Source organism: Trachemys scripta, chromosome 13, assembly GCF_013100865.1.
Source record: "Trachemys scripta elegans isolate TJP31775 chromosome 13, CAS_Tse_1.0, whole genome shotgun sequence".
In the NCBI taxonomy this organism is placed as follows: domain Eukaryota; kingdom Metazoa; phylum Chordata; order Testudines; family Emydidae; genus Trachemys; species Trachemys scripta.
The window spans coordinates 22,093,386-22,118,999 of record NC_048310.1 but is presented as its reverse complement, the minus strand read 5'-3'; the positions used below and the strand labels follow the sequence as shown (position 1 = coordinate 22,118,999).

Sequence of the window (25,614 nt, the reverse complement as noted above, 5' to 3'; positions counted from 1 at the left end):
GGTTAGGGCACTCACTTGCATTGTAGGAGGACCCAAGTCCATGCTTCACATCAGGCAGAGGTGGGAGATTTGAACCTGGGTATCCCACATCCTGGGTGAGTAGCTCTGACCATTGGGATAAGTGTTATAAGAGGGTTAACAGACCCCACCATCATCTTCCATTCAGGTTTAGGTGTGCCCTGAGCATGCCTACTGGATTAGGCCCCAAAGGCAAGATAGGCAGGGGAATGTCAACTTTGTAAGTTCTGTGGGGGCTTGGGTGTGAGTTAAACTCAGAGCTGCTGGACAATGTCAGGACTTAGGCAGCTGTGTGTATGCCTAGCCACTGACGTTCAGGTGTGTTGAGGACTTAACAGCGGAAACTTAGGCACCATAGGAGTTTAGGTGACTATAGGGTTAGGTGGCAGCTCAGCAGGGGTTTTGTGAATGCCAATGCTGCCTAAATGTTGGATTTTAAAAGGCACCTAAAGAATCAGTTAGGCACCAAAGTCCGCCTTGTGATTCTCACTCCTTGTCTCTCTGAATTTAAATATTTTAAGTCTCCTTCCATCTCACATCAGCTACAATTAGCCTGTTAAAAATTTGTACATAAAAACAGCTAATAAATTATATTTAATGCATTTAAAGATGAGTTTGAAAGAGAAACAGTATTCATTGATATAGATATTAAGATATTTCATTTGTCAGACAGCATGAGATGGGATAAGGAGGTGGTAAGTTTCCAAGGAGTTGCAACAAGTTAGATCTGCAAAGGGCTGGATTCACTACTGTAGTTTTACCATAGTGTAATTTCTTTGTACTCCAAATTTCACTTATTTTGAAATTTGAGTTTATGATCGATAACAAAGAATATCCTAAGTAGTTACAAATAATTTATTTACATGCTAGAAATATATATACAGTTGGAGGGTGATGTTTGGAGGCCATAAATGCTGAGAAAAGCCTACCATAGTGTAAGTCAAATCGGATATGAGCTTGCAATATAATATAGAATCAAAGACAAGGTGACTTTTGGCCTGCGTGGGGTGGGGGTGGGGAGGGAGAGAGGCTTGCGGCTTACCCCCCGCAGTGGGGTGAGCCAGCGCTTGTGGCTCCAGCCCTGCGGGGAGGGACGGGGGGACGGGCAGGGAGATAGCTCAGGGCTTCCCCTAGGGTTGCCAACTTTCTAATTGCACAAAAATGAACAACCCTGCCCTGCCCCTTCCCCGAGGCCCTGTCCCCACTCACTCCAGCCCCCCTTCCTCAGTCACTTGCTTACCCCCACCCTCACTCACTTTCACTGGGCTGGAGTGTGGAAGGGGGGTGAGGGCTCCAGCTGCAGATGCAGGCTCCGGAGCAGAGCGAGAAATAGGTTCAGGGGCGGGAGGGGGCTCGGGAAGAGGGTTGGGGTGCGGGCTGTGGGGGTGAGGGCTCCGTTCGGGGGGGGGGGGGGGGCTCGGGGATTGGGGGTCCAGGGGGCAGGGGGGGATTCGACCTGGGGCAGGAGGTTGGGGGGGGGTGGGAGAGGGTTTGGTGGGTGGGCTCCGGCCAGGTGGCGCTTACTTCAGGTGGCTCCCAATTGGTGGTGCAGCGGGGCTAAGGCAGGCTCCCCACCTGTCCTGGCTCTGCGCAGCTCCCGGAAGTGGCTGGCATGTCCGGCCCCTCGGTGGAGGCGTGGTCAGACGGCTTTGCACGATGCGTGCTGCCTCCGCAGTTCTCATTGCCTGCAAATCCTGGCCAATGGGAGCTGTGGAGCCAGTGCTGGGGGCAGGGGCAGTACGCAGAGCTTTCCTGATCACCCCTGTGCTTAGAGGCCGCAGGGACATGCTAGCTGCTTCTGGGAACTGCACGGACCCAGGGAGCCTGCCTTAGCCCCGCTGCACCGCCATCTGGATTTTTAACGGCCTGGCAACCCTAGCTTCCTGTCGCAGCAGGGCGAGCCCCAGGGTGGGCAAGGATGCTCCAGCTCATGGCGCCGAGACTTGCTGCAGGATGAAATTAAGCAGGGGGCCGAATCTTCACTGCAGCCCATAGGTTCCCAACCCCTGATGTACAAGTCTGAGCATTTCAAGGCCAGAGAAATGTCCCTAAGGCTAGGTCTACACTACCCGCCTGAATCGGCTGGTAGAAATCGACCTCTCGGGGATCGATTTATCGCATCCCGTCGGGACGCGACAATCGATCCCCGAATCGATGCTCTTACTCCACCAGCGGAGGTGGGAGTAAGCGCCGTCGACAGGAAGCCGCAGAGGTCGATTTTACCCCGCTGTGAGGACGGCGGCAAGTCGGCTGCGATACGTCGAATTCAGCTACGCTATTCACGTAGCTGAATTTGCGTATCTTAAATCGACTCCCCCCTGTAGTGTAGATGTAGCCTAAGTTAGAGGGAATTACAAACAAACAAAGAATAACCTCAGTGTTACTAACACCTCAGGAATGGAGGTTGTTCGAAACTCTGAATTGTTTGTAATTCTGAACAAAATGTTATAGTTGTTCTTCAAAAGTTTACAACTGAACATTGACTTAATACAGCTTTGAAACAGTACTATGCAGAAGAAAAATCCTGCTTTCCTTTTTTATTTTTTTAGTAGATTACATTTAACACAGTACTGTACTGTATTTGTTTCTTGTTTGTTTGTTTTGTATCTGCTGCTTCCTGATTGTATCCTTTCAGTCCAAATGAAGTGTGTGGTTGACTGGTCAGTTTGTAACTCTGATGTTCATAACTTTAAGGTTCTACTGTAAATGATTAATGCGCTGGAGGGGACAATTTAAAAGGGACAACTAAAATAACTAAATTTGATGAGCTTGGCTAAATGACAAATAAGGGAATATTTGATAAACAACCCTAGCTATTTTGAAATTATTTAGGGTGTTCTAGAGCAGGGGTGGCCAACCTGTGGCAGAAGTTAATATGTGGCTCCTTGTATAGGCACCGACTCCGGGGCTGGAGCTACAGGCACCAACTTTCCAATGTGCTCACTGCTCAACCCCTGGCTTTGCCACAGGCCCTCCCCCAACTCCACCCCCTCCTGCACCCTCTCCTGAGTCTGTTGTGCCCTCATTCCTCCCCCTCCTTCCCTCCCCCAGAGCCTCCTGCATGCCACGAAACAGCTGATTGGGAGGTGCGGGGCGGTGCAGTTCAGCGGAGTTGCTGGTGGGCGGGAGGTGCTGGGTGTGTGTGGGGGGGGAGTTGACGGGGGGCTGCTGACATATTATTGTGGCTCTTTGGCAATGTACATTGGTAAATTCTGGCTCCTTCTCAGGCTCAGGTTGGCCACCCTTGTTCTAGAGTTATAGATTCATAGATTATAGGACTGGAAGGGACCTCGAGAGGTCATCGAGTCCAGTCCCCTGCCCGCATGGCAGGACCAAATACTGTCTAGACCATCCCTGATAGACATTTATCTAACCTACTCTTAAATATCTCCAGAGACGGAGATTCCACAACCTCCCTAGGCAATTTGTTCCAGTGTTTAACCACCCTGACAGTATGTAAAGTAGAAGTAAAGAAAGGTTAAATTGAACAAAGGAAGAATACAGGCTGAATAGCAGGAATATTTTTTCTAACAATGAAATCTATTAAAACTATTAATAGGGAAAAAAAAGTTTACCAACCTGTAACCTTGCACATGATCTCTAATGTCCCGATCCAGTGCCCATACTTCAGAGGGCATTGGACCAGCCTTTAAATCATAGTGAACTCTTAGGTAAAGTTAAATTAATATTGAAAGTATCATTACAATAGGCTCAACTTCTTGAATAAGTAAATTGCAGTTTTTGGATGCAGCATTAATTACCACAGTTTTTGTTGTTAAGTTTCCTAACATTTTAAATAGAATTTAGCAGTGAGACCACCAATTTGTTGGGCACTGTGAAGGATATGTTTGTTGTAAAACATTTTAAGTACGCAGTCTGTTCTGTCACTGATAACAGGGATATTATTATTAGCATTTTCATATATATTAAAGGATTCTCTGTCATAAAGAATTGCTTTTTATTTAATAGAACTTGGCTCTCCACTGTGCTATGCCTGAGTTCTGCTCAGATGCATTGGTAAAGTGGAACTATCAGGGAGTCAGTCATGGACCCCTGATTCTCAGCTGCTTGGCCCATGCCCAAGACAAGTTAAAGCTGTCAGAGGCAGATTTAATGTACATCACTTATGCAGGGTCTGTCAGGGCTATAACAGTGAAGAACTGGACATGGTGGTGACTCGGTCATTCCCACTTCTCTATCATCTTATGCCAGAGAGGATCCCCTCACCTTCTCTCCACAGAGGACAATGCTGTAGTGAAAACCTTTGGCCCTAGTTTGGTTTTTAAGTAGGTGGACCAAAGAATCTGGGTCACTTATTTTTGCGTATATACCCTTTAGGTTTAGAAAATGGAAGCTTTATTCTGAATTAGTGTTCCAATATGGTGCATTGATTTGTTGACATTTGTTGCTTGGTTAGAGAACTGTGCAGAAAATCCCCCAACTTTGTTCAGCTTCAAGAATTCAAAGTGAGAAGCATGTATTTTATACAGCTATGTACCATAACTCAAAAATAAAGAATTGAAGTTGACATTTATGAACCTACTGCTAATGATGGCCTGGTTATAGAAATGTGGTATTGGTTCCACTGTGGAAGGCCCCTCTTGAAACCCAATTTTCAGTATCCTGCAACAATGAGAACAACTTTACTGTATAACAACTGTTGCAATAAAGTACTTCTTTGCAGACAGCCTTCCTTCAAGAGGCTAGCAATAGCACCTTCTATGGTATGAATGAGAACCTTGATGATGAGTTAAATATACACACTCATCTCTGTTTATCTAATTTTGCCATGGGAATTGGAATAAGGGAAAACCAATCTTGTACCTCTCATCACAAAAATAGAAAAAAAAGCAAGTATCCAAGGACCGTGACGTATGCTATAAGTTAGATGCCATGAGAGAGAAGTCACAGAATAACCTTGTCCAACAAAACGAAGGATAATGTTTGCATACAATTTTAACAGTGGTCATAGGAGCCTACAGTCAGTTGTCCTGGCTAGATGACATTGAAGAAAACACTGGGCTCGAGTCTCTTCTCACTTCCACCATCTAACTCCATTGACTTCAGTGGACTTACTTCCAATTTATGCTGGTGTAAAATGAGATCAGAATCCAGCCCATAGTTCTTGTGTCAGCTCTGAGGGAATTCTAAACACACACACACACACACACACACACACACACACACAATGCCCTGTGTGTGTGTGTGTCTTCCCATGTGTCATTTCTGCAACAGCAAATGAACTCACAATTTACATTTTTCTCAGGGAATGAGCTCTAGTATGAACATCAGAGAATTAGAACAGAAGTAAAACTTGATTCTCCTTTCATATCAGTTTTAATCTAGTGTTGTTCTGTTTACATCAATGAATTTGCACCAGCAAAGGTAAGATGATAATTAGGCACAAAGCATAAGCAGTATTTGAGTCCCGATGTTCTCACTTGTTCTGGCTAATTATGTGCTTATGTCTTCTCATTTCACATGCTAAATCTCTAATAGAGATGAACAAAGAAGCAGGAAGCTAGTATTCAAAGTTCATTAATAACCCAAGTGAACAGGTATAATCCATTAGGAAAAAAACAAGCTGGATCAATACTTCAGTACTTTCTTCCTGAAGAAGTGTTTGGCCAGCTATATATGTTGCTTGGCACCCATACCCTATATCAAAAGTCTAATCAACATATGAGCAGGAGCCATGCCATTCTGACAGATGGACAGGAGGTTAACCAGCCAAAAGACCATGTATGTGCATTAAATATGTTTGCTGAGGGCATGAGTCACAGCCTGGAACATTGATAGCAGCTGTCTATATTGAGTTTCCACTTGTATAGTTGAAGAGATTTGCTAATCTGACTGATCTGCATTGAAATTTAAGACTTGAAAACAAAATATATATATTTTTTCAGCTACACAAACTATGCTTTGGCCTTGTTAAATCAGATCAAAGAATGCTGGATGAAGGCAGTCAGTGTAATTAGGTCCATATTTGTGCTGTTTTATATAAAAAGCTTCAATTCATTTTATCTGTTTTCCTAAATTTGGTATGATTTGCTTTAGAGGGTTGAGGAAACTTGTTCTGGAATCTAAGGACTTTCACTGTTAACTGTGACTAGAGCCCTTTTGTATGTTGTTTTCATTGCTTAATACTGCTGCAATAAATGAAAGACTTGAGTTCAAAAGACTACATTGAAAATGTGCCAGATAAGTATGGACTTTTGAGACAGTAAATGTTAAGTGAGTTTCCAGGGGAATTCGTTGGGAGAGAATAATGCAAATCCCCAACTCAGGTAATGCAAAAACCCAGCCTTTTGAAGCTATGCCAGTCAACCATTGTTGACGATTTACCTGTTACAGAAGGCTGAGAGTAAAGGGCAAAGCCGTTTAAAGAAATGTCTGATCTGTCCAGTCTGAGTTTTAGTTCTGGATCTAACATGGGTGAATTTGCAACCATGGGGAAAACCCAGCTATGGGTGTTGAAGGACTAAAACCTACCAGAGCCCTAGGGTGTAATAGGAGATGACATCTGTAAGCTATTTTGCATATGTATAGGTTCTTTTATTGTTTTAATGTCTTTTCTCTGTAATACTTGTACCTTAAAAATAAATGTGCTTGTTTAGAAGGAACTGTGGGCAATATACTGGTTATAGCCCTTGGACAGAAAGTAAAACAGAGGCGCTGGTCTTTTTTTGGTATTCTAGCTTGCTGGGTGTATCACAGAGTAAGGCAAGAAATTGTGGAGCCTTAAAAAGGCATGGTTAGAAAGGAGTGAGGTGTGGGTTTCCACCAGGCAGAGGTGATGGCTAGGAGCTGGAAGACTTTAAGTGGATGCCATTTGTGGCCCACATTGGGGGAAAGACAGGTGCAATTGCCCTGAAACTGTAACAAATATTATTGAGCATGGTTGATATGTTGCATCATAATCTGCCATGGAAAATTCTGCTGTTCCTAATGTATGAATCACCATAGTCCACACAAACTCTCCAGTTGCATTCCAGTATACTAAAACATTACAGTGTCAGTGGACTACATTGACTTTGTGCCTTTTAGTACACCTCTACCCAGATATAACGTGACCTGATATAATATGAATTCGAATATAACGCGGTGAAGCAGTGCTCTGGGGGGAGGGAGGGAACTGCGCACACTGGCGGATCAAAGCAAGTTCGATATAAAACACGGTTTCACCTATAATGCGGTAAGATTTCTTTTGGTTCCTGAGGACAGCGTTATAGCGGGGTAGCAATGTATTTAATATCATACTAAGCAAAACGAATAGAATTGAACCAGATCATAAGATGGGATAGCTGCAATTTCTAGTTTTAAATTCACCACTACTACAAAAAAGTTCTCTCAAAACAGAAGCAACATTTTTAAGTGTTAAAGTAGAAGGAATTTTTAACACTTGGAATTTATTAAGGGGGGGGAAGGTAATCACAGAGGGGGATCTAATTAGCAAAAATGCATTCAAACATGATTAATATGTAATCCTTGCACCAGCTGTCTTGAACCAAATGCTATTTATATTTTACGACACAAACACTAGTGAGTTTTACATCTGTTTCCTGCTAAGATAACATCTGCTTTACTCATTCACAACACTTTTCCAGTTCGATGGCAATTTATACTTTTCTTAGTGTGCTATGTCAATAAAAATATATACTGTTATGGGTAAACACTGAGTGCATGTTTTACTATTGTATGTTCAACTTGTGCAATGTTTATCACAGAATCTACAGTGTTCCTAACATAAATGTTTTCTAAGAGCTCTAAGACATTCTTAAAAGATATTTATGAAAGTAAATTTACATGTGAAGAGTCATTTTGAAGGATGTAGGCTATGGCTACACTACAGCTTATGTCAACGTAAGTTAGAGTTTCTTCCGCCAACATAGCTACCTCTATGTGGTGGGGACTGGAGTAATTAAACCAACAGGAGAGCTCTCTTTCATCAGTTTAGAGCAGCTACATGGAGAGCTTCTAGTGGTTTATTTTTGTCTACAGTTGACTTCAGCAAAATGTGTTTTTTGCAACAAGATTCTACATTGGGGAAGAGGAAGCCATTTTTGTTTAGTTTTATGTTAGCACTGAACCAACATTGATTCTTTTTCAACATTAGGAGATTAGAGAATCAGCATGACTGTGTAAAGGAAATGCAAGTCTTAGGATGCTACACAATTAACAAGAATGGTACCATAAAAGCTGAGAAAGTAAGGCCATTCAGTTATTTCAGCAATGTGCTTTTATACAGGAAGATGAATTAATAGGATTAGCTTTAGGAATCTTATTAGGATTTCTTCATGTTGAGATTGCCATATGTGGAGTCAAAAATATAGGGATAAACCCTTTCTAGTTTTGTAAACTATACAAAATTAAAAAAAAATTAATTTAGGCACTAAAGGTCACTGTTATTTGTAAGATAAAATGAAAAACTAAATGATTTCACCGCCTGATATTTTGTTTTCCATATTTTAATTTGTCAAAGTGTGCTCATCCATGGCTCCGAGCATGCGTATAAACCTCATTAAAGCGCACAAGACTCATGAACTAATGGAAGGAGGTGAATTCCCAAGTAGAGGTCTCCTATTGAAAATCCCCTTCTGTCTAAACTAAAGCATTGTAAGTTTGAATGCCTCAGGTCTCAGCTGCTGCAGCATCAGCCAAAGAGACAAAAAAAAAAAAAAAGGACCTTTGAGATACTGAGAATTCAAACAAATTTAAGGCTTTATAGATTAAAACTAACACCTTAATTTGGAATGTGAAAACAAATAGGAGGCCAGTGTTGTTTTTAACCTGTAAAGTTAAGTATAAAGTGTTGAACAGCTGGCTCCCTGCAAGAAGCCATTTAACAAATGGGCAGCTGCATTCCACACTAGCTGTCTCTTTACCCAAGGACCCATTTTTACAATTCTAACTCTGAGTAATTCTCTCATGTTGACTTTGATGGGTCAAAATGTGAGAAAGGACTGCTCATGTGAATAGGACTTACAGGATCAGGCCCAGAGTTTGCTGAAGCAAGTCATGTTCCACAGGATTGATATGTAAACATAAGCTCTGGTGAATGATTGTATCTTAAGTAGCAGGGCTTCTAACTTATTTGCAGGAAGTAGAACGGGAAATTTCATTCAGGACTGAATGTGGATTGTATTACTCCTATTACAAAGAGATGCTGCAGGCTACATCCATCCAACAAGGTATTTGTAATGTATAAAGTACATTTTACTTTGCTTTGACAAAATGCTGTTTTTAATAAGTGAAAATAGAATATAATGTTTATGAAAGATGCTGTAATAATCATGCTAGACACAAATTTGTTTGATTCATCCACAAAGCAGGAATAGTTTAGATAGTGGAAATATAAGCTTTGGAATGGTACATTGGTTCCTCCGATGTACCACCCAGTGAGAAAGTGAAATCACTCCTAAGCGTGATATTTCCGTACCTGTTTAGTGTTTTGCCTTATTGTTTTACTCAACAGTGGCTAAGCATTTGATATGCTGTAACTGCTTATTACAATAATTAGAATAGACAATACTATGCTGTGTTGTACACCCCACCACTTTTTTTTTCTGTATCCATGGTTTGTGTCATAGGTAGATTGTTTGGTGGAAGGGACTTTTTTTGGCTACATATTTGTACAGTGCCTAGCAAAACGGGGCCCTAATGCCTGGTTGAGACCTCTAGGTGTTCTTGCAAAACCGATAAATAATATCTACTATGATGCCTATTGGGATTATTTGTGGTGGTGTCTTGTCTTCAAGACACTGGACTGAGACTCCCAATTAATTTTCCTTATGCTACCTAACCACTAGTATGGTTGGTAACAATTTCATCAATGCCAATCTCAGCTGGCTTTAAAGCAGTGACCTAAAAGTGAATGGCTCATGATCCCAGTATTAATGTCCCAAGTGTAGTGCCCCAAACATCATTTATTATTGCAGTGTCCACAGAATCATGAAAATAGGCATAATATTGCATGTTGACATTCTGTATATTTAGTAATGTATTACATTCACTGTATAGCAGTCCAGTAATTGCCATTCTAAGGGTACGTAAACACTAATATTAAAAAAATAATAAATAATAAAAAACACCACAGCACCAAGTCTCAGAGCCTGAGTCAATTGACTCTGGGTCTAAAAATAATAGTGTAGACCTTTGGTCTTGGGCCAGAGCCCTGGGGTCCAGCCCGAGCCTTAATGCTAACACTGCAATTTTTAGCCCTGCATCCCGAGCCCTGTGAGTCCAAGTCATCTGACCTGGGCCGGCCATGGTCATGCCATGAGTCTTAGGGTATGTCTACACTGCTCTCAAAGTAGGAAAATTAACTTTAATAAAAGTTTTAGATTTTAGTAACTGAACCAGATATTAAAAACATGTTTTGAATCCTTGACGTAATGCTTTGCAAAGTCTTCCATAAAAGATCTTAAAATACACTTGTGAACTTTTCACTGTACAGCTGAAAATATATTCTTCTATTTTAATTTCTCTTTTAACATTTAGGTTTACATGGCTTAATATATGACAATAAAACTGAATCTCTGAGGACAATTAACGTACTTGAAAGAATGAATGTTTACCAGGAGGTGTTTCTCAGCATACTGTATAGGATTCTTCCTATTCAGGTAGATATTTAATTATGGCTTTAAATAAATAACTATATATGGAAGCTTCCCAGTGAATGAGAAACCTAATTTTGGTTAATTTTTAAGGATAAATATATTCCTGCAATTGTTTTAAATCTATAAAAATAAAAACTACTTAGTTTTCAATGCAACCACACCTGAATATAATAGGAAAACCAAATTTTAAAGATTTAAAAGTGGTTGGAATTATCCACTTGTGGCTGCCATTATGGACTTGCACCTGCAAAAGGAACAAGACCCTTTATGGTCATTTTAAAGCTTTAAACAGTCTGTGTGTGTACAGGTGCACATATGCGCTCAGGGTTATAAGAATCAGGATAGGTCTGGCCAAGTGATGCTGCGGCTGTGTGGTATGCCAGGACCGTGGGGGAACTCTTGTAGCTTGCTTCATTTCACTAGAGGAGCAAATGTAGCCTTCCTACCACATTTTTCTGGCTAGCAGCTCACCTCACCCTTGTGGGTAAAGGGATGTGAAGATCCTTGTAGCTATTGCAGATGAGTTCCCTCCCTGTGAGTGGGCAGAGGATTGAGAGGTGGAGACTTCACAAGGGTGTAAGATGGGACTTTAAACAGGTAGTTTTGAAAGTGTTTGCTTAACAGCCCTTCTTATTATTATGGACCATCAGTAAACTACATTTAGGCACTTAAAATAGATTTTTGAATCACTGGGTCATAAATCGTGTATTTTTGAAAAAATGTATTGGTTTTTATACCATTTTACTTGTCTTTAACATTGATTATTTGTATTGTTATTTTCAAGAGTGTTGAGACATTACCTTTAAATTCACATAAATTTAACTTCAATATTCCTCTATTTTACAGAAGTATTTAGAGCCTGTTTATTTTTATATCTACACTTTGTTTGGACTTCAGGCACTTTATGTCATTGCTCTGTATGTAACCAGTTGGCTTCTTAGTGGAACATGGCTTTCAGGTTTGTTAGCAGCTTTCTGGTATATTACAAACAGGTGAGTGTGAATTAACATGTGACCCTTCTAAAGGGTTAGTTTCTGACACATAAGATTCAGACATATATTAAACAGTCAATTGCTAGGATTAAATTGGGAGTAAGGGAGAGCATAAAACAGCAGAGAGACTCTCTCTCTTTAGATCAGCCAGATATTTAATAATAATATCTAATGTTTGAGATAGTCAAAAGTTTGAGGAAACTCTCTAAAAATATGGCATATGCAAGCTCTTTTGGGACCAGACTGAAGTGGGAGTTCCCAAGTGGCTTTTAGCCATCTATGTACTTCCCACATTGTGCAGCCCTTCTGTACCAGCCTCATATCCCCTCAGAGCAAGTCAAAGTACTCTAAGACGTGCAGTGACTTATGCCAGATGCACCACAGCCCCAAGAGCTTAGGGTGACCAGAACTTATGTCCCAACCACTTCCTTTGTTCCCCTATAGATAGACCTCTTGCATTGTGGGTCAGGGAAAAGGTGGCATAGGACCTGCTATGGCACCTAAGGATTCCCTGAATCGAGGATTCCTTAAGGGATCAGATTAGCTGCTTTGCATTGCCCTACCACCAGCTTGAGTGAGGCTGGCTCTTGAACTTTCAGTTGTTTTCTGAAACTTAAGAAAATAGAAGTATAATGTCAGTACTATCAAAGCTGTCCCAAAGGTGTTTAAAATTACTTTCTCCTCTAGAGCACTAAAAACACTAGATAATGATAAGGACTCACTTTGTAACGGATTTGCTTACAGTCAAACTCCTTTACAGTAGTCACAACTGCTGATTAACATTTCAAACCGTGGATAGTAGTTCATGTATTTATTTAAGAGGTCATTTTTTCCCACATATGGAAGACTTGGAATGGACTTGTTTTCTCTCCAACTTTCTAATAAATAGTGTACAGTAGAAGGATGTTACTTATCCAGATAAAATGAGTAGATGGGACCAATTTGGATAATGGGGAGTTTCTGTCCAAAGGGTGTACATCTAGGGTCATGGAATTACTGTTTGAAGTATTAGGGTCTTGCAGGCAAGAATGGTTCAGATAAACAGGTTGTTATATTTTCCACTTACTTCAGCTACATAAGGAGAAATGGACATGGGATTATTTACATTTGTCTGACATTCTGGAAATGACTGTGCTGGGTGGTTGCCCTTGTCTTTTGATAATAACACTTCCAGTGTCAGAATGTTTCAGGAAAGGCAAGAAGTCTCTTGCTGTCCATTCAATGGGATTCAGTCATGCCATTAATACAATGCACTTGAATTATAGTGAGGAAAATGCACTTGAATTACAGTGAGGAAAATGACAGCTATCTATTCAGCTATGCCTCCTGAAAGCCAAACTGAGGAGAAATGTATTGCCATTGACCTGAAAAGTACCAACACTTTTCTTTAGATTCCCCTAACTCTGCTCCCCAAGAGGAGGTTTGGCTCCACAATAACAGCTATCTGAAAACAAATGGAGTTAAAGATTCAAAAGGAAGAAAGTTTGGTCATGAATGAACTAATCCCTGGATGCTCCTCTTGGAGAGTTTTCAGGGCTGGGGATGTTCAGAGGACTCTCCATTTAGGAGTCTGGTCAGAAACAATTTGCAGGAGCCTAGATATGATTTTCCAAATACACTTTCAATTTTAATTGAAATCTTCTGTGCAGGAGACTGGGTTTTGGTTGCATTTATGAATCTCTGCATTTGTTTTGTGCAGAATAGATACCACAAGAGTAGAATTCACCATTCCGTTAAGAGAGAACTGGGCACTGCCATTCTTTGCAGTTCAGATAGCAGCAATCACATACCTATTCAGATCTCATTTACGACCTCTTCATGAAGTAAGTATTTCTAACATATTTGATATAACAAAACTAGTATCTGAAATGTCAGGAGAGTTGCTGAAAACAGAAGTGTGTACTTCAGGTAACTTCCTATAAATCAGAAGGAACGCACTATTATTAAATATAGTGATGGAAATGTACAAGGCACTATACAAATAGATGGTAGAAAGAATTGTTACTCTGAGAAGCTTGCAATTAATTTAAACAAATAATTGAACTATGAAGGGGTGCAAACACTGATAAATGCACTCAGGGTTGAAAAAAATTGCAAAAGAAATTTTTTTTTTTTAATTTCACTGTTGAAAGGAAAACTGTACAGAGCTCAAGAAGGAGAGTTTTATATATTTGGATGTCATAAGTGTGTCACCCAAAGAGAGGTTAGGAAAAAGGCTTGCAAAGCGCAGAGGTGAAAGTTTTTTTCCCCGACTTTAATTTATTTCACATTTAAAAAAAAATTAAGAGGTAACCCTGAGTTGTAGAAGTAAAAATAAAAAAAAGCATGTACAGGATACAGTTTGTGCAACTGTCAGTTTTAAGTCATTACTTCAGATTTGGTCAAGATACAAAACACAACATACCCCACGTGAGTCTATCAGATAAGTTTTCAAGCTGAGCTGAGACCTAGCCTTTTTTCCAGGTGAAATTACAACTGTAAAATTTGCTACTGCAATTTTGCACCTGCAAAATGAATTGTGTGTGTAAATTGGAGTACTTGAAACCAAATACCAGCTGTCCCCTGCAATCCAAATACTGTAGTTAGAAGTTAAGATGTTTCAGTGTCAAACTTTAGAGATGTATTCTTTTAATTTAACCCTTGAGAGAACCCTCCCCTCTCCCCACCACTTATTGATGGAGATATGTAAGTTACAGAAGAACTTTCTCTTTCCAGAAACTGACACTTCTGGCAGTGTTTATATCAACCTTTCTCTTTAGCCTGACTTGGCAATTCAATCAGTTTATGATGCTGATGCAAGCATTAGTATTATTCATATTGGACTGTCTTGACATGCTTCCCACAGCAAAGGTAATCTTATTTCTGGCCAGGACCAGACTTTCTTTCTAAGTCTAATACTAATGTAGCTTTGAGAAGTTCCTTTGCAGAGTGTTCAACATTTGAAAGTAGCACATAATATGCAGTGCACTTCTGTGATGTGCTCTTAAATAACTGATTGTGGTTATTTAATATATAATACAACTGTGGGATAGAACTGAGTAATTTGAACATACACACTTTTTTTGTTAACTGAATAGGATTTTTCAGCTGGAATGTTTGTCTGGCTTTGTCCCTGTTTACTTGGTGCAACTCTTAAGTTCTGTAATAGTGAAGCCCTGTCCTCAACTAGGTTATGAAAGTGCTTTGGGGATCATTTTCAGACATAATTATAGCCAAACTTGATTATAAAACTATTTGCCACCACATCAATTATAGTTACAAACCAGGGCCCCAATTCTACATTTGATTCCACACAGATATATGCTTGCAACCATGCAGATCTGAAAGCAGGTATGGGAGCTCATGTTCAGAAACTGTGCTAAAACCTTACTAAGCCTGTAGTCTTACCACAGCCTCTGCTAAAATAGTTTGTAAAACAAGGGAAAAACAAAACAAAAAAAACATGCCTAGGCTGGGAATCATAACCAAATGAAATAATGTCAGCTGCAGTTGTGATCACAAATACTTGTCAAACATGGATTCGATTTTTTTATATATATATACACACACACACACACACACACACACACACACACACAGAGGCAGCATTAAGTACATGAAAGTGTGAAACTTTTGTTTTCTTGCTAAAATGATAATGACTAAGGTCTTGAGGCTGTAAAGAATTCTGCTTGTGCTCAGCTTTACATACATGAATGGTCCCATCCCATTGGGCCTACTCTTGTGTAGCCAGTTAAGCACTTGCATAAATCTTTGTAGGATCAGGGCTTTAATTAGGTCTGGTAAAATACAAAAGTAATTGTATAAAGACTTTTAAACTGGATGCAGTATTCTAAAACCTGAATTTGAAGCAATAAGTTATACAACAGTTTAACAACAAAGCATCTCAGTGAATATTTATTGTTTTAAAAAGTTAAGATTCCAGAAAGAAAAATCAAGAATATTTAATTCATACAGATTTGAATCCGGGCCAATTAAAAAAAAAATAATAAATCTTGCTATGTATTCCAGAGAATTCTGTATGCTCTGCATTTTTTTGTACAGTTTAAAAAAAATGTTTTAGCATGTTTCTAGCATATACTGTATTTGAATTTACAGTGGTGGAAAGTAACTCCCAGTTTATATCTAAGTATGTTTTGTTGAGAATATGCATCCTTAATAAATTCATGGGTCTGAATTTATCAATAAAAATCACTTGTCAAATATGTGATTTATAAGATTTACTTACTGTCACTCCCATGAATTTGGATGATCAATTAAAATAATTCAGGTAATAATAAATGTTTCTCTCAGATTATTTTTAGTTCCCAATGTAATGGTATACTAATTGTAACGCTTAAATAACTTCATATATTGAATAAGAAATGGGCAGTGCTAATGGGTTCTAGCACTAATATAATTTTTTCCCCACTTTAAATCAAGAGAAACAAACATTGTTTTTACATTTTAAAACCTTTTAAAACAAAACACTTCAGAGCAAAGACTAGGTTAAATTATAGTAACTAATTTTAAAAAGTATTACAAGTGTAATCCCTGTAAGCCACGAGGCTATCTGAAACTAATAATTCTCATAACTAACAAGTTTGAACAATCTAAGGAAAATCCTAAAACTATCATTCTGATTTCAGTTCAGCAGTGCTGGGGATGTGATCAACCATCAGAGAAGTTTATATTCCTGTAGTTGGTCAGCAGAAACTGAAAATGAAGTTTCTTTTTAAGTAAATGCTGTATGTATGTTTGCATACCTATTGGCCAAGGTTTCCCCCTTACTTCAATAGGAGCTGCTGCACAGCATTTTTGAAAATCAGGTCATGTCATTATGTGCAAAGATAAGAACTTAGGCTCCTAACATCAGGGATCCATTTTTAAATATCTTGATGGGAAGTTTTTTTTTGCTTGAGAGATTTTCTGTTTACATACTAAATTACAAAATCTTCTATTTGAATTGGTGTGATTTGCAGGCTGTATTAAATTGTATGATATTGCATTATTTGTCATGCAATGATTTATTGATCTATAGAAACCATAAATTGGGCACAATTCTTTTATGAGTTGCATCCATGCAACCTTTCTGAAGTCACTTGGGGACAGAACGAGGTCCAATATCTCATAATTTTTGTATAGTTGTATGTTGTTTAATATTCATATTAATGTAGCTACCGAACAAAACAGTCTCAGGTCCTCATTGCACTAGATGCTATAAAGTGCCTTCAAAGGTGCTTATCTATTAAAGATATACAGTAGGGTTCTCCTTCAGCTTTTGAGCCACCATCAGAGCCCCAAAAAATTGGGAACAGAAAATCTTACATGGGAAATCTTGAAGATTCTGATTCTATAAGCACCTGCTGTCATGCTGAATCTGTCAGAAACTGTGTGGAGAGGATAACTATTTGGCTAGGTAAAATCATAAAACTGTCTGAATGTTGTCTTGACAACCTTACATCATAGTTTGAAAGACAGCTATAGTCACTGCACCATAAATCAAGAGGAGGAACAGAATGGACCAGGTTGCTGTTTCAGCAACAAGCAAGACAAATTATACCCTTGAGACATTCAAGTTTACCATAGAACAGAAGCCATCACTATGGTGCTGCACTGAATTGACAAAAAGGTTATTGTAAGGAGAATAAAAACGAATTCACTATCAGCTGAATGATTGTTTAGCTAGGAAAAAGACATTTTCCTTGAGTTCACTATCAAAAGCGTACCAGTTCTGTTGAGATGATCTCAACATGTGTTTTAAGTATTGCTACATTAAATGTAAGATGATCCAATAGACAATGCTTTAAGAATAGGTAATGTATAGATTTATGGCTAGTATTCCTGTGTAAATTGAATAATACTTCACTGTCAGACAGCCTAAATCAAGAAGATGGTGACTTGAATTTTAAAGTAATTGTATTAATTTATGCTTAAAATCAAAAGGGTTGAAAGACTAAAACTATTCATAATCTGCTTTATAAATATCCCAAAACTTCACAAAAGGTCTCTTTTATGTATATCTGCAGACATAAGCTCAGGGTAGCCAGGGTACCTCAGCAGCTACCACAAAGTTTGGCAGTTCATTTCATCCTAAAGAATTAAAAGATATTTTAAAGTGTCTTTGCCACAGAATATTGTTGCGTATTGACTTAAAATTGGATCTTATCTATTTGGTATTGATTTAGGGCAGTGGTTCCCAAACTTGTTCCGCCGCGTGTGCAGGGAAAGCCCCTGGCGGGCCGGGCTAGTTTGTTTACCTGCTGCGTCTGCAGGTTCGGCCAATCTCGGCTCCCGGTGGCTGTGGTTCGCTGCTCCGGGCCAATGGGAGCTTCTGTAAGTGGCTGTCAGTACATCCCTCAGCCCACGCGGGCTACTCCCATTGGCCTGGAGCAGCGAACCACGGCCACCTGGAGTCGCGATCGGCCGAACCTGTGGACGCGGCAGGTAAACAAACCAGCCCGGCCTGCCAGGGGCTTTCCTTGCACAAGCGGCGGAACAAGTTTGGGAACCACTGCCTTAAATCAATACCAAATAGATAAGATCCAATTTTAAGTTTGGGAACCACTGATTTAGGCCAATGCTGGAATCCAGCATTGAACTCTGGATCTACCATATGCAAAGTACTAATTAAAAGAAGCACACAGTATCATACATCAGCAAAATCAATTCTTTTTTAAGATGAATATCCAGTTGAGCATCCTTATCTATTGCAGTTTCATAAGAAGCTCAAGAAAATTTAGTTGCTTTGTGTACAACTGTCATTTGCTGGCAATGATAATCCTGTAAGAAGCACAAAAATATTTGTGATCCCAAATGCTGGCACAGAAAGGTACTTCCCCAAGATGCTTAAACCATTTTATGTGATTAACTTTTTCCTAGTTGTAACGTTCATATGCTTAGGTCACTGTGGCATCAAACATTCATAGCAAAAGCATGAAATACTATTAACCTAATTATTGATTCTTGTGTGTGAATATTATACAAAGATAGGATAGTACCAATGAATGCGATGTTCTGAAACTCACAATACCACATTTATCACTAGAAGTGATTGACATAAGTGAAAGAGACCAACAGTAAAAATACTCTTTTGTTCAGGGAAAAGCAAATTTTTAAAAAATATTTTGGCATGCATAACATCTCTTTGTTGCAGGTTACATGGCTCTACATTATACAATTAACAGGCATACTACTGGTCTGTGTTCTACAGTTCTTTAATTCCATGATTCTTGGATCCCTACTTATAAGTTTTAATGTGTCAGTCTTGCTAGCAAGAACAGTTCAGGTACGTGCTCAAAACCGTTTTTGTTTTGTAATAGTAAACAAGCAGTATGACAAATTTAAAAGTAGTTCAGTTTTTAGAGAAATCTGTCTCCTTCCTCAACACTCTTAGTCTGGCTATACCGAAAGAAGGACAGGAGACATTTGACATGGGTTTAATCAGGCTGCAACTTTATTATTAGATGTCTGGGACTACTGGGCAAATAAAAGGGTACAGTGCAGGTAACCCCATGTTTAGTCTGAAATTACCCATGGGGCTTTTACCTTCTCCCCCTCTTTTTTCATCCAAGTCCCCCCAGCTAATCTATTGCCAGGACCTTACCATCCACCATCCCTCGTAGGAGAGTTAAGGTGGGCTATAAGAATGGGGACTCCTATGATTGGTATAGCATGGAGTCAATACCCCAACCACCCCCTGTTCGTTCCTTTAACGAATACCTCTTTATAAGTCTTTTTCCAAGCCATTTATCCAGTCACTGTATACCTTTCCTATGGAGTATCTGCACTGGACATTGCCACAGGCACCAGCAATTAGTTTGGCTGCCTCCTCCTCAAACCCCATCGGGTTTATTGCCCCTCTTTTATGTTGGCCAAAACAAATGGGCTCCAAAGCTTTACAGGGGAACCCCATCCTCCCTGAATAATTTGGTGCCCCAGGATGCCCAAGCTGCCCCTTTTAAACCCTGCATTCCTAGGGGATGAGTCAGTGATCACGCTGACCCTTTTGCAGCAGTTTTCATCCCCTTCCCCCCCAAAGCCATAAAACACAGTACCTTTCATTCCACCAGCCAGCCAAATAGCCCCCTGCTTAAAGGCGCAGGGCAGTCATTTTCAGCAGGCTATCACCGTTGGTTAGAAGATTTCCAACAGAGTAAAGGCTCAGTGATTACTCTTACTGATAATTAATGGGTACATCTAAAATGTTACAATTTGGGAGGTATCAGCAATGTCACAATTCTGTACTTGCTATTAACATTTACAACTATGCAAACGGAGACCCTGATCTTGCAAAGGTACATGTGTGAACAGACCTTTACACTCATAGCATCCCATTGATTTCAGTAGGACTCAGATGGGATCCTTAACTCCAAGCCGTCAGAATCCTTTGTAGGAAGGAGCCCTAAGTCAAACCAGTTGCCTAATTAGATGTTTAATTAGTTGTCCTCTAGTTGTCTAATTAGATGTCGTCTAATTAGACAATATCTGTTCCCATCCCAAACTGCCTGTGAGTGGGACAAGAAGCATTGTTAAATCTGGAGCTTTAAACTGGGAGATCATCCAGAAGGCCATGTAGTCTAGCTGATACTCATGCTGAATTAAGAGCATGCTCTTCGTCCCATTGGCACATTGAGAACGTACTGATGTCCACAGCAACCTGGAGAACACACATGGTGTTTGAGGTCCGAATCAGTCTAGACCTCTGAGGAAGTGCTGAGGTTGGGAAACTAGATAGGCACAAAGAGGCCACCTCAGAGAGGATCCTGAGAATCTACTTGGCCATCCATAGAGCTCAGCCAGGCCACTGAGGTTACAGGAGCTCTGTGCTGTGAGTACACCTTTAGTCCCTCTCCTCCTGTGTAGAAATTTACACAATTCTACATATGTGGCTGAAGTTAATTGCTTGCTTGTGTTAGGCTAATGCAATATTAGTTTTTGATCATATTTAAATAAACAAATAATTTGAAGCAGCTTATTTTATCTATTGTTCCAGATGTATAAAATTCTAAATCTTTTGTTTTAAAAGACTAAAATACTAATCCGTTTAATTTCTAGAAAAACATGAAAATGGGATGCTTGCTAAATAGACTTGGGAAACTTTTCTTCCATGTACTTATGGTGTTATGTTTGACACTTCTAGTTAATAACTTTATTAAGGTAGGTAAATATGAAGTTTTCTACATATGTAAAGTTAGGAATTTGATAAATATACATGGTGTAAGCAACTTTGAGTAGTAAATCATGAGATTTACTTCATTTAAAATCAGTAGATTTTAGGAGCTGAAGAGAGTTTCTGTTCCTTTTTGTCCAAGAATCTTTTTAACCTTTCTTTTCTGGAACCCTCTGATCACAAGTTGACCCCATTTCTGCAACAACTTATGCATGCACAGAAATGTATAACTTTATCAGTACTTCCATGGGAAGAATATGGCCAATATTGCTTTATAGTACCACAAGACACTTTTCATCCATTTCTGTTAGACTCAAATCCATTAAGAAAAGTTGAAGTGCAGTTCCACTCCACAAAGTTACTATATAAAAAGACAGCTTCTTACTTATATCTGCTCTCTGTGTACACAGAGACAAATCTACACATTTTAGAAGTAAGGGGGGAAAAAAACCCACCCTTATTGTCACATTATCTTCCTGCTAGCACTGTGCAACTAAGGGAATGTGACCTGGATTCTAGTCCTTATGTATCAACAATTTGCTTGTACAATAGATCAAAACCTAGCAGCTGCCTTCAGAGCTGGGCGACCAGAGAGAGAGTGGTGGCTGCTGACTGAGGGCCCAGCTCTGCAGGCCGAAGCGGAGAAGGGTGGCAATACTATACCATGTCATCCTTACTTCTGCGCTGCTGCTGGCAGTGGCTCTGCCTTCAGAGCTGGGTTCCTGGACAGCAGACAGTGCTCTCCAGCTGCCCAGCTCTGAAGGCAGTGCCACCGCCAGCAGCAGCACAGTAGTAAGAGTAGCAGTACCACAGCCCTCCCTACAATAACCTTGCGACCCCTCCCCCCAACAACTCCTTTTTGGGTCAGGATTCCTACAAATTACAACACCGTGAAATTCCAGATTTAAATAGCTGAAATCATGAAATTTACTATTTTTAAAATCCTATGCACGTGAAATTGACCAAAATGGACCATGAATTTGGTAGGGCCCTATTTATGGTAGGGAATGATAAAAGTAAATGATGATAAACCTACTTGAAGGCATAATTTGTCCTTTATTATTAGTGAAGATTCTTGAGAACAAAAAGAACCCAAGTTGACTCTCAAGACTCTTAGTTAGAAAAGTAACTGGGAACACACGATATAAAAAGTATAGAAAAAACAAACCTTAAACTTCAGTGCCATTTTTGCATTATTACAGCAGAACTGCACTTTAAGGCTACAGCTGAACAATTGTGAATTGTTTCACAATTTCAATGTCAAAATAATTTTTTTAATATACGAAGTGTTGAAGAGACGAGAAGATGTAATCTAATTTCTAGCAGAAAAATGTAACTTTATTTTTTTCCTCCAATAGAAAATTCTTAATCTTGAGTCAGATGAACATATATTTAAATTCCTGAAAGCAAAATTTGGATTTGGAGCAACAAGGTAGGATATCAGTTCATCTGAAAATTTCAGTTTTACTTCATTATATCAGCTCATTTTCAAAATTACATCTTCAGGTCAACATTTATTTCAGATCTTGGTTGCAAATAATAAGTGCAAGATATGAACAAGAGGTAGAAATCTTCACCTATATGCATAGTTTTATGATTGCCTGAATACAATAAGGAAACTGTGAACCTTTCATGTAACCACCAGTTATGAAATCTATAGTATGACCATTTTTATTCTTTCTTTAGAGATTTCGATGCTAACCTGTACCTCTGTGAAGAAGCATTTGGTCTGCTGCCATTTAATACTTTTGCAAGACTCTCAGATACATTACTTTTTTATGCCTACCTATTTGTTCTCTTGCTTATGGCAATAGCAGCTGCTGTTGTTGCCTTTCAGAATCTCAGGTACTGTACATTTCAAAACTAGATTTTCCTGAAGTTTTCTTCAGTAGGCTAAATAACAGACATAGGTGAACACTTTACCGTAAGTACTGAACTGACAGTGAAGAGACAGGTTGTAAAAATAAGACAAAGTAAATCACTTCATATCTGAAGTTCAAATGTAAAGTGAGTAATAAGATTTAGCTATAATCAGTCTTTATAGAGCCCCAAACTATTTTACAGACTATTTAAAAAAAAAAAAAAAGTTATTTATTACCTACTACAAAATATAGTGTCTCTAATTCATTCCAGTCCCTCTCTGCAAAGAAGCTAGAGAATTACCAGTTGCCTGCACTTGAGGATCACCCCAGCATGGGGAAGTCCCCAGTTGATTTAGCCTGGTCTATGTCAATTCACCATGTCCCTGGCACAGGAATTAGAGAGACATGGCTTGAGCATTACTGCGTTCCAGCATGTTCCAGTTTGTGACCTGCCCCACTGCTATTCCAATCTATTCCAGGGCCAGTGTAGAACTGGCCCAAGAATCAGGGAGCTGCAGTCAGCTCCTTTGCAGTGCTGTCACACTTGGCTACAGCTGAGATTCTGGGGCATAAATTTTGTCCCCCACCAAAATAACCCAACTAAATGGTAATTTTTGTATTGGCAATCACTAAATTTTTCATGTGAATTTGTTTTAGTATTTATAATACACTATAATGCAAATCATGGAAATAACTGCACTAACATTTATTTATTTTAAAAGTGTATTTAAACCCATAACCAGCACCCCAGAGATTAAAATAGAAAACCTGACATTTTATTATGGAGGTGCTATTACTGTAATCATTATTATCTGCAAGTGAAATATTTAAACACCATTTTAAGAATGAAAAGTTAATTAGTACGAACATCAGGTGCTTTAATCTCTATGGCATCAAGAGGTTAAAATAATTTTAAACTGCATGCAAATGTGCAATTTTAAAATAATGTATTGCTAAGTCTAGCACAGCACTGATTGTTTGTTTGTTCATTCAGTGGTTCAGCTAATGTCCAATCCACGGATAAAATGGAAGTTTGCACAATAGTCCTGAAGCCTGGAGCTGCCTACAACTTAATGCACACAGTTCTGTTTGGATGCCTGGCTTTAAGCACAATGAGGTATTTTAACAATTCAATTGTCTCTGCAAGCTGGTGAATATTTAATATCTAACACACTAGTAGTCATAACCCCAAACGTTATGCCGACCCCTGGTATAGTCAGTGCATCAATAACCTTATGCAACGTTCTGCCTTCCCCATCTTACTGCCTGCTTCCTGGTGCAATTAACCCTTCCCAGCAGGATCTTCCCAAAACAGTCAGATCACAGAGAAAACATACAATTTTGGAGCAAAAGTATTTAATCTCAAGCTTTTGTGACAAGTTGCCAAATTTAATCTTTTAGTCAGTTACTTCTGCTATGATGCCAATCCTCAGTGTCCTGGGAGCACAAGAAAGTGGTGTTTGAAGTTTCTCTGGAGTTACTGACTAGACATCAAAATACTTTTCATGGTTGAACATAGGCTTGGCAAATTCAGTTTTTATTTTTGTATGATTGCAACTGATATTGATTTGTAAGTATTTTTTTCTGTTATCTATTTAAATTTTCAAATTTGCATGAAATTTTGTGGGGGTGAGACAATTATTTAATAGCAGCAGAGATTCAAAAAAAGTTAAAGCTTTATAACCATTAAACACACATTGTCAACATCACATGTCAAAAATATACAGAGTAAGCATTCTTAAACTAAAAAAGTTCAAGGATCATTTTTCTTACTTCACTTATATGTAAATTTATTATCATTGATGAAAATATTTCATTGGTTTGTGAGTATGTTGTAAAATAGACTTTTACCAACATTTACCTTTAAAAAAGTCTTTCAAGCCCTCTTGTACTGTAGTACAATTCACTGTAGCCCCATATGATCAATGAAAACTTGCTTATCTTCCAGAATGAAGTACCTTTGGACATCCCATATGTGTGTATTTGCTTCTTTTGGTTTGTGCAGTACTGAAGTTTGGGGATTTGTCCTGAAATCCGTTCGTCTCTACACACCACAGAGGGTTAGAGCTATATTTCTTATGACAGTATTTGAAATTCTGTATTTTCCCATAATTAGACAAATGAAGCTTCAGCTTTTTAAAGGTAGATATGAAATAAATCAAATGTTTTTAGCTCTCTCACATACAGTATATGGAAACATTTTAAAAACAGTTAATACTTCTAAAATGTGTATTCAGATAAATGATTAATTTTAAACTTAAACTAAAGTATTTTCCTGGGGTTTCATAATTTAAGCAATGCCATTTTAATGCACTAGGTGGCAATATAGAAGAAGCTGTGAGGCTAGTAACACCTTGACTAAATAAAAATCAAGGAATTTTTTAGAATTAATCAGCAGTTGAACAGACTTACAATTTGTTTATTATACTGTACAGTAGATTTTTTTGCACTTCATAGGAAATTAAAGTGCATAAATTTAAAGTAACATTTTTGTGGTGGTTTGTAATCCTTCTATAAAGAATGATTTTTATAACTATTGGTCTTTAGCTCAGAACAAATAGGCCCAGATCTTGAAATGCGATCTGCACAGGCAGATGCTTATGGCTGTGCGGATTCCATTGTATAGTCCAGTGGTCGGCAATGTTTGGCACGCGGCTCGCCAGGGTAAGCACCCTAGCGGGCCGGGCCAGTTTATTTACCTGCTGACGTGGCAGGTTCGGCCGATCGCGGCCCCCACTGGCCGCAGTTCGCCGTCCCGGGCCAATGGGGGCGGCGGGAAGCCACGGCCAGCACATCCCTCACCCGCGCCGCTTCCCGCCGCCCTCATTGGCCTGGGATAGCGAACCGCAGCGAGTGGGGGGCCGCCATCGGCCAAACCTGCCGCGTCAGCAGGTAAATAAACTGGCCCGCGCCGCTAGGGTGTTTACCCTGGCGAGCCGCGTGCCAAACGTTGCCGACCCCTGGACTATACAATG

The 25,614-nt window shown here is 39.4% G+C and overlaps 1 protein-coding gene across 3 annotated transcripts in view; it reads left to right on the top strand.

Annotated features, from left to right (window-relative positions):
- The window catches only part of DPY19L3 (dpy-19 like C-mannosyltransferase 3), a 66,851-nt gene that overhangs the window by 24,128 nt on the left and 17,109 nt on the right, over positions 1-25,614 (top strand). For all 3 annotated transcript variants that reach the window (XM_034788133.1, XM_034788135.1, XM_034788132.1), the window contains 11 exons: positions 9,119-9,209; positions 10,519-10,640; positions 11,484-11,629; positions 13,329-13,452; positions 14,345-14,479; positions 18,762-18,893; positions 20,663-20,764; positions 22,136-22,209; positions 22,464-22,622; positions 23,634-23,756; positions 24,588-24,699. In XM_034788133.1, coding sequence (XP_034644024.1) covers positions 9,119-9,209; positions 10,519-10,640; positions 11,484-11,629; positions 13,329-13,452; positions 14,345-14,479; positions 18,762-18,893; positions 20,663-20,764; positions 22,136-22,209; positions 22,464-22,622; positions 23,634-23,756; positions 24,588-24,699 — 1,320 coding nt within the window. The remainder of the gene's footprint in view (positions 1-9,118; positions 9,210-10,518; positions 10,641-11,483; positions 11,630-13,328; positions 13,453-14,344; positions 14,480-18,761; positions 18,894-20,662; positions 20,765-22,135; positions 22,210-22,463; positions 22,623-23,633; positions 23,757-24,587; positions 24,700-25,614) is intronic.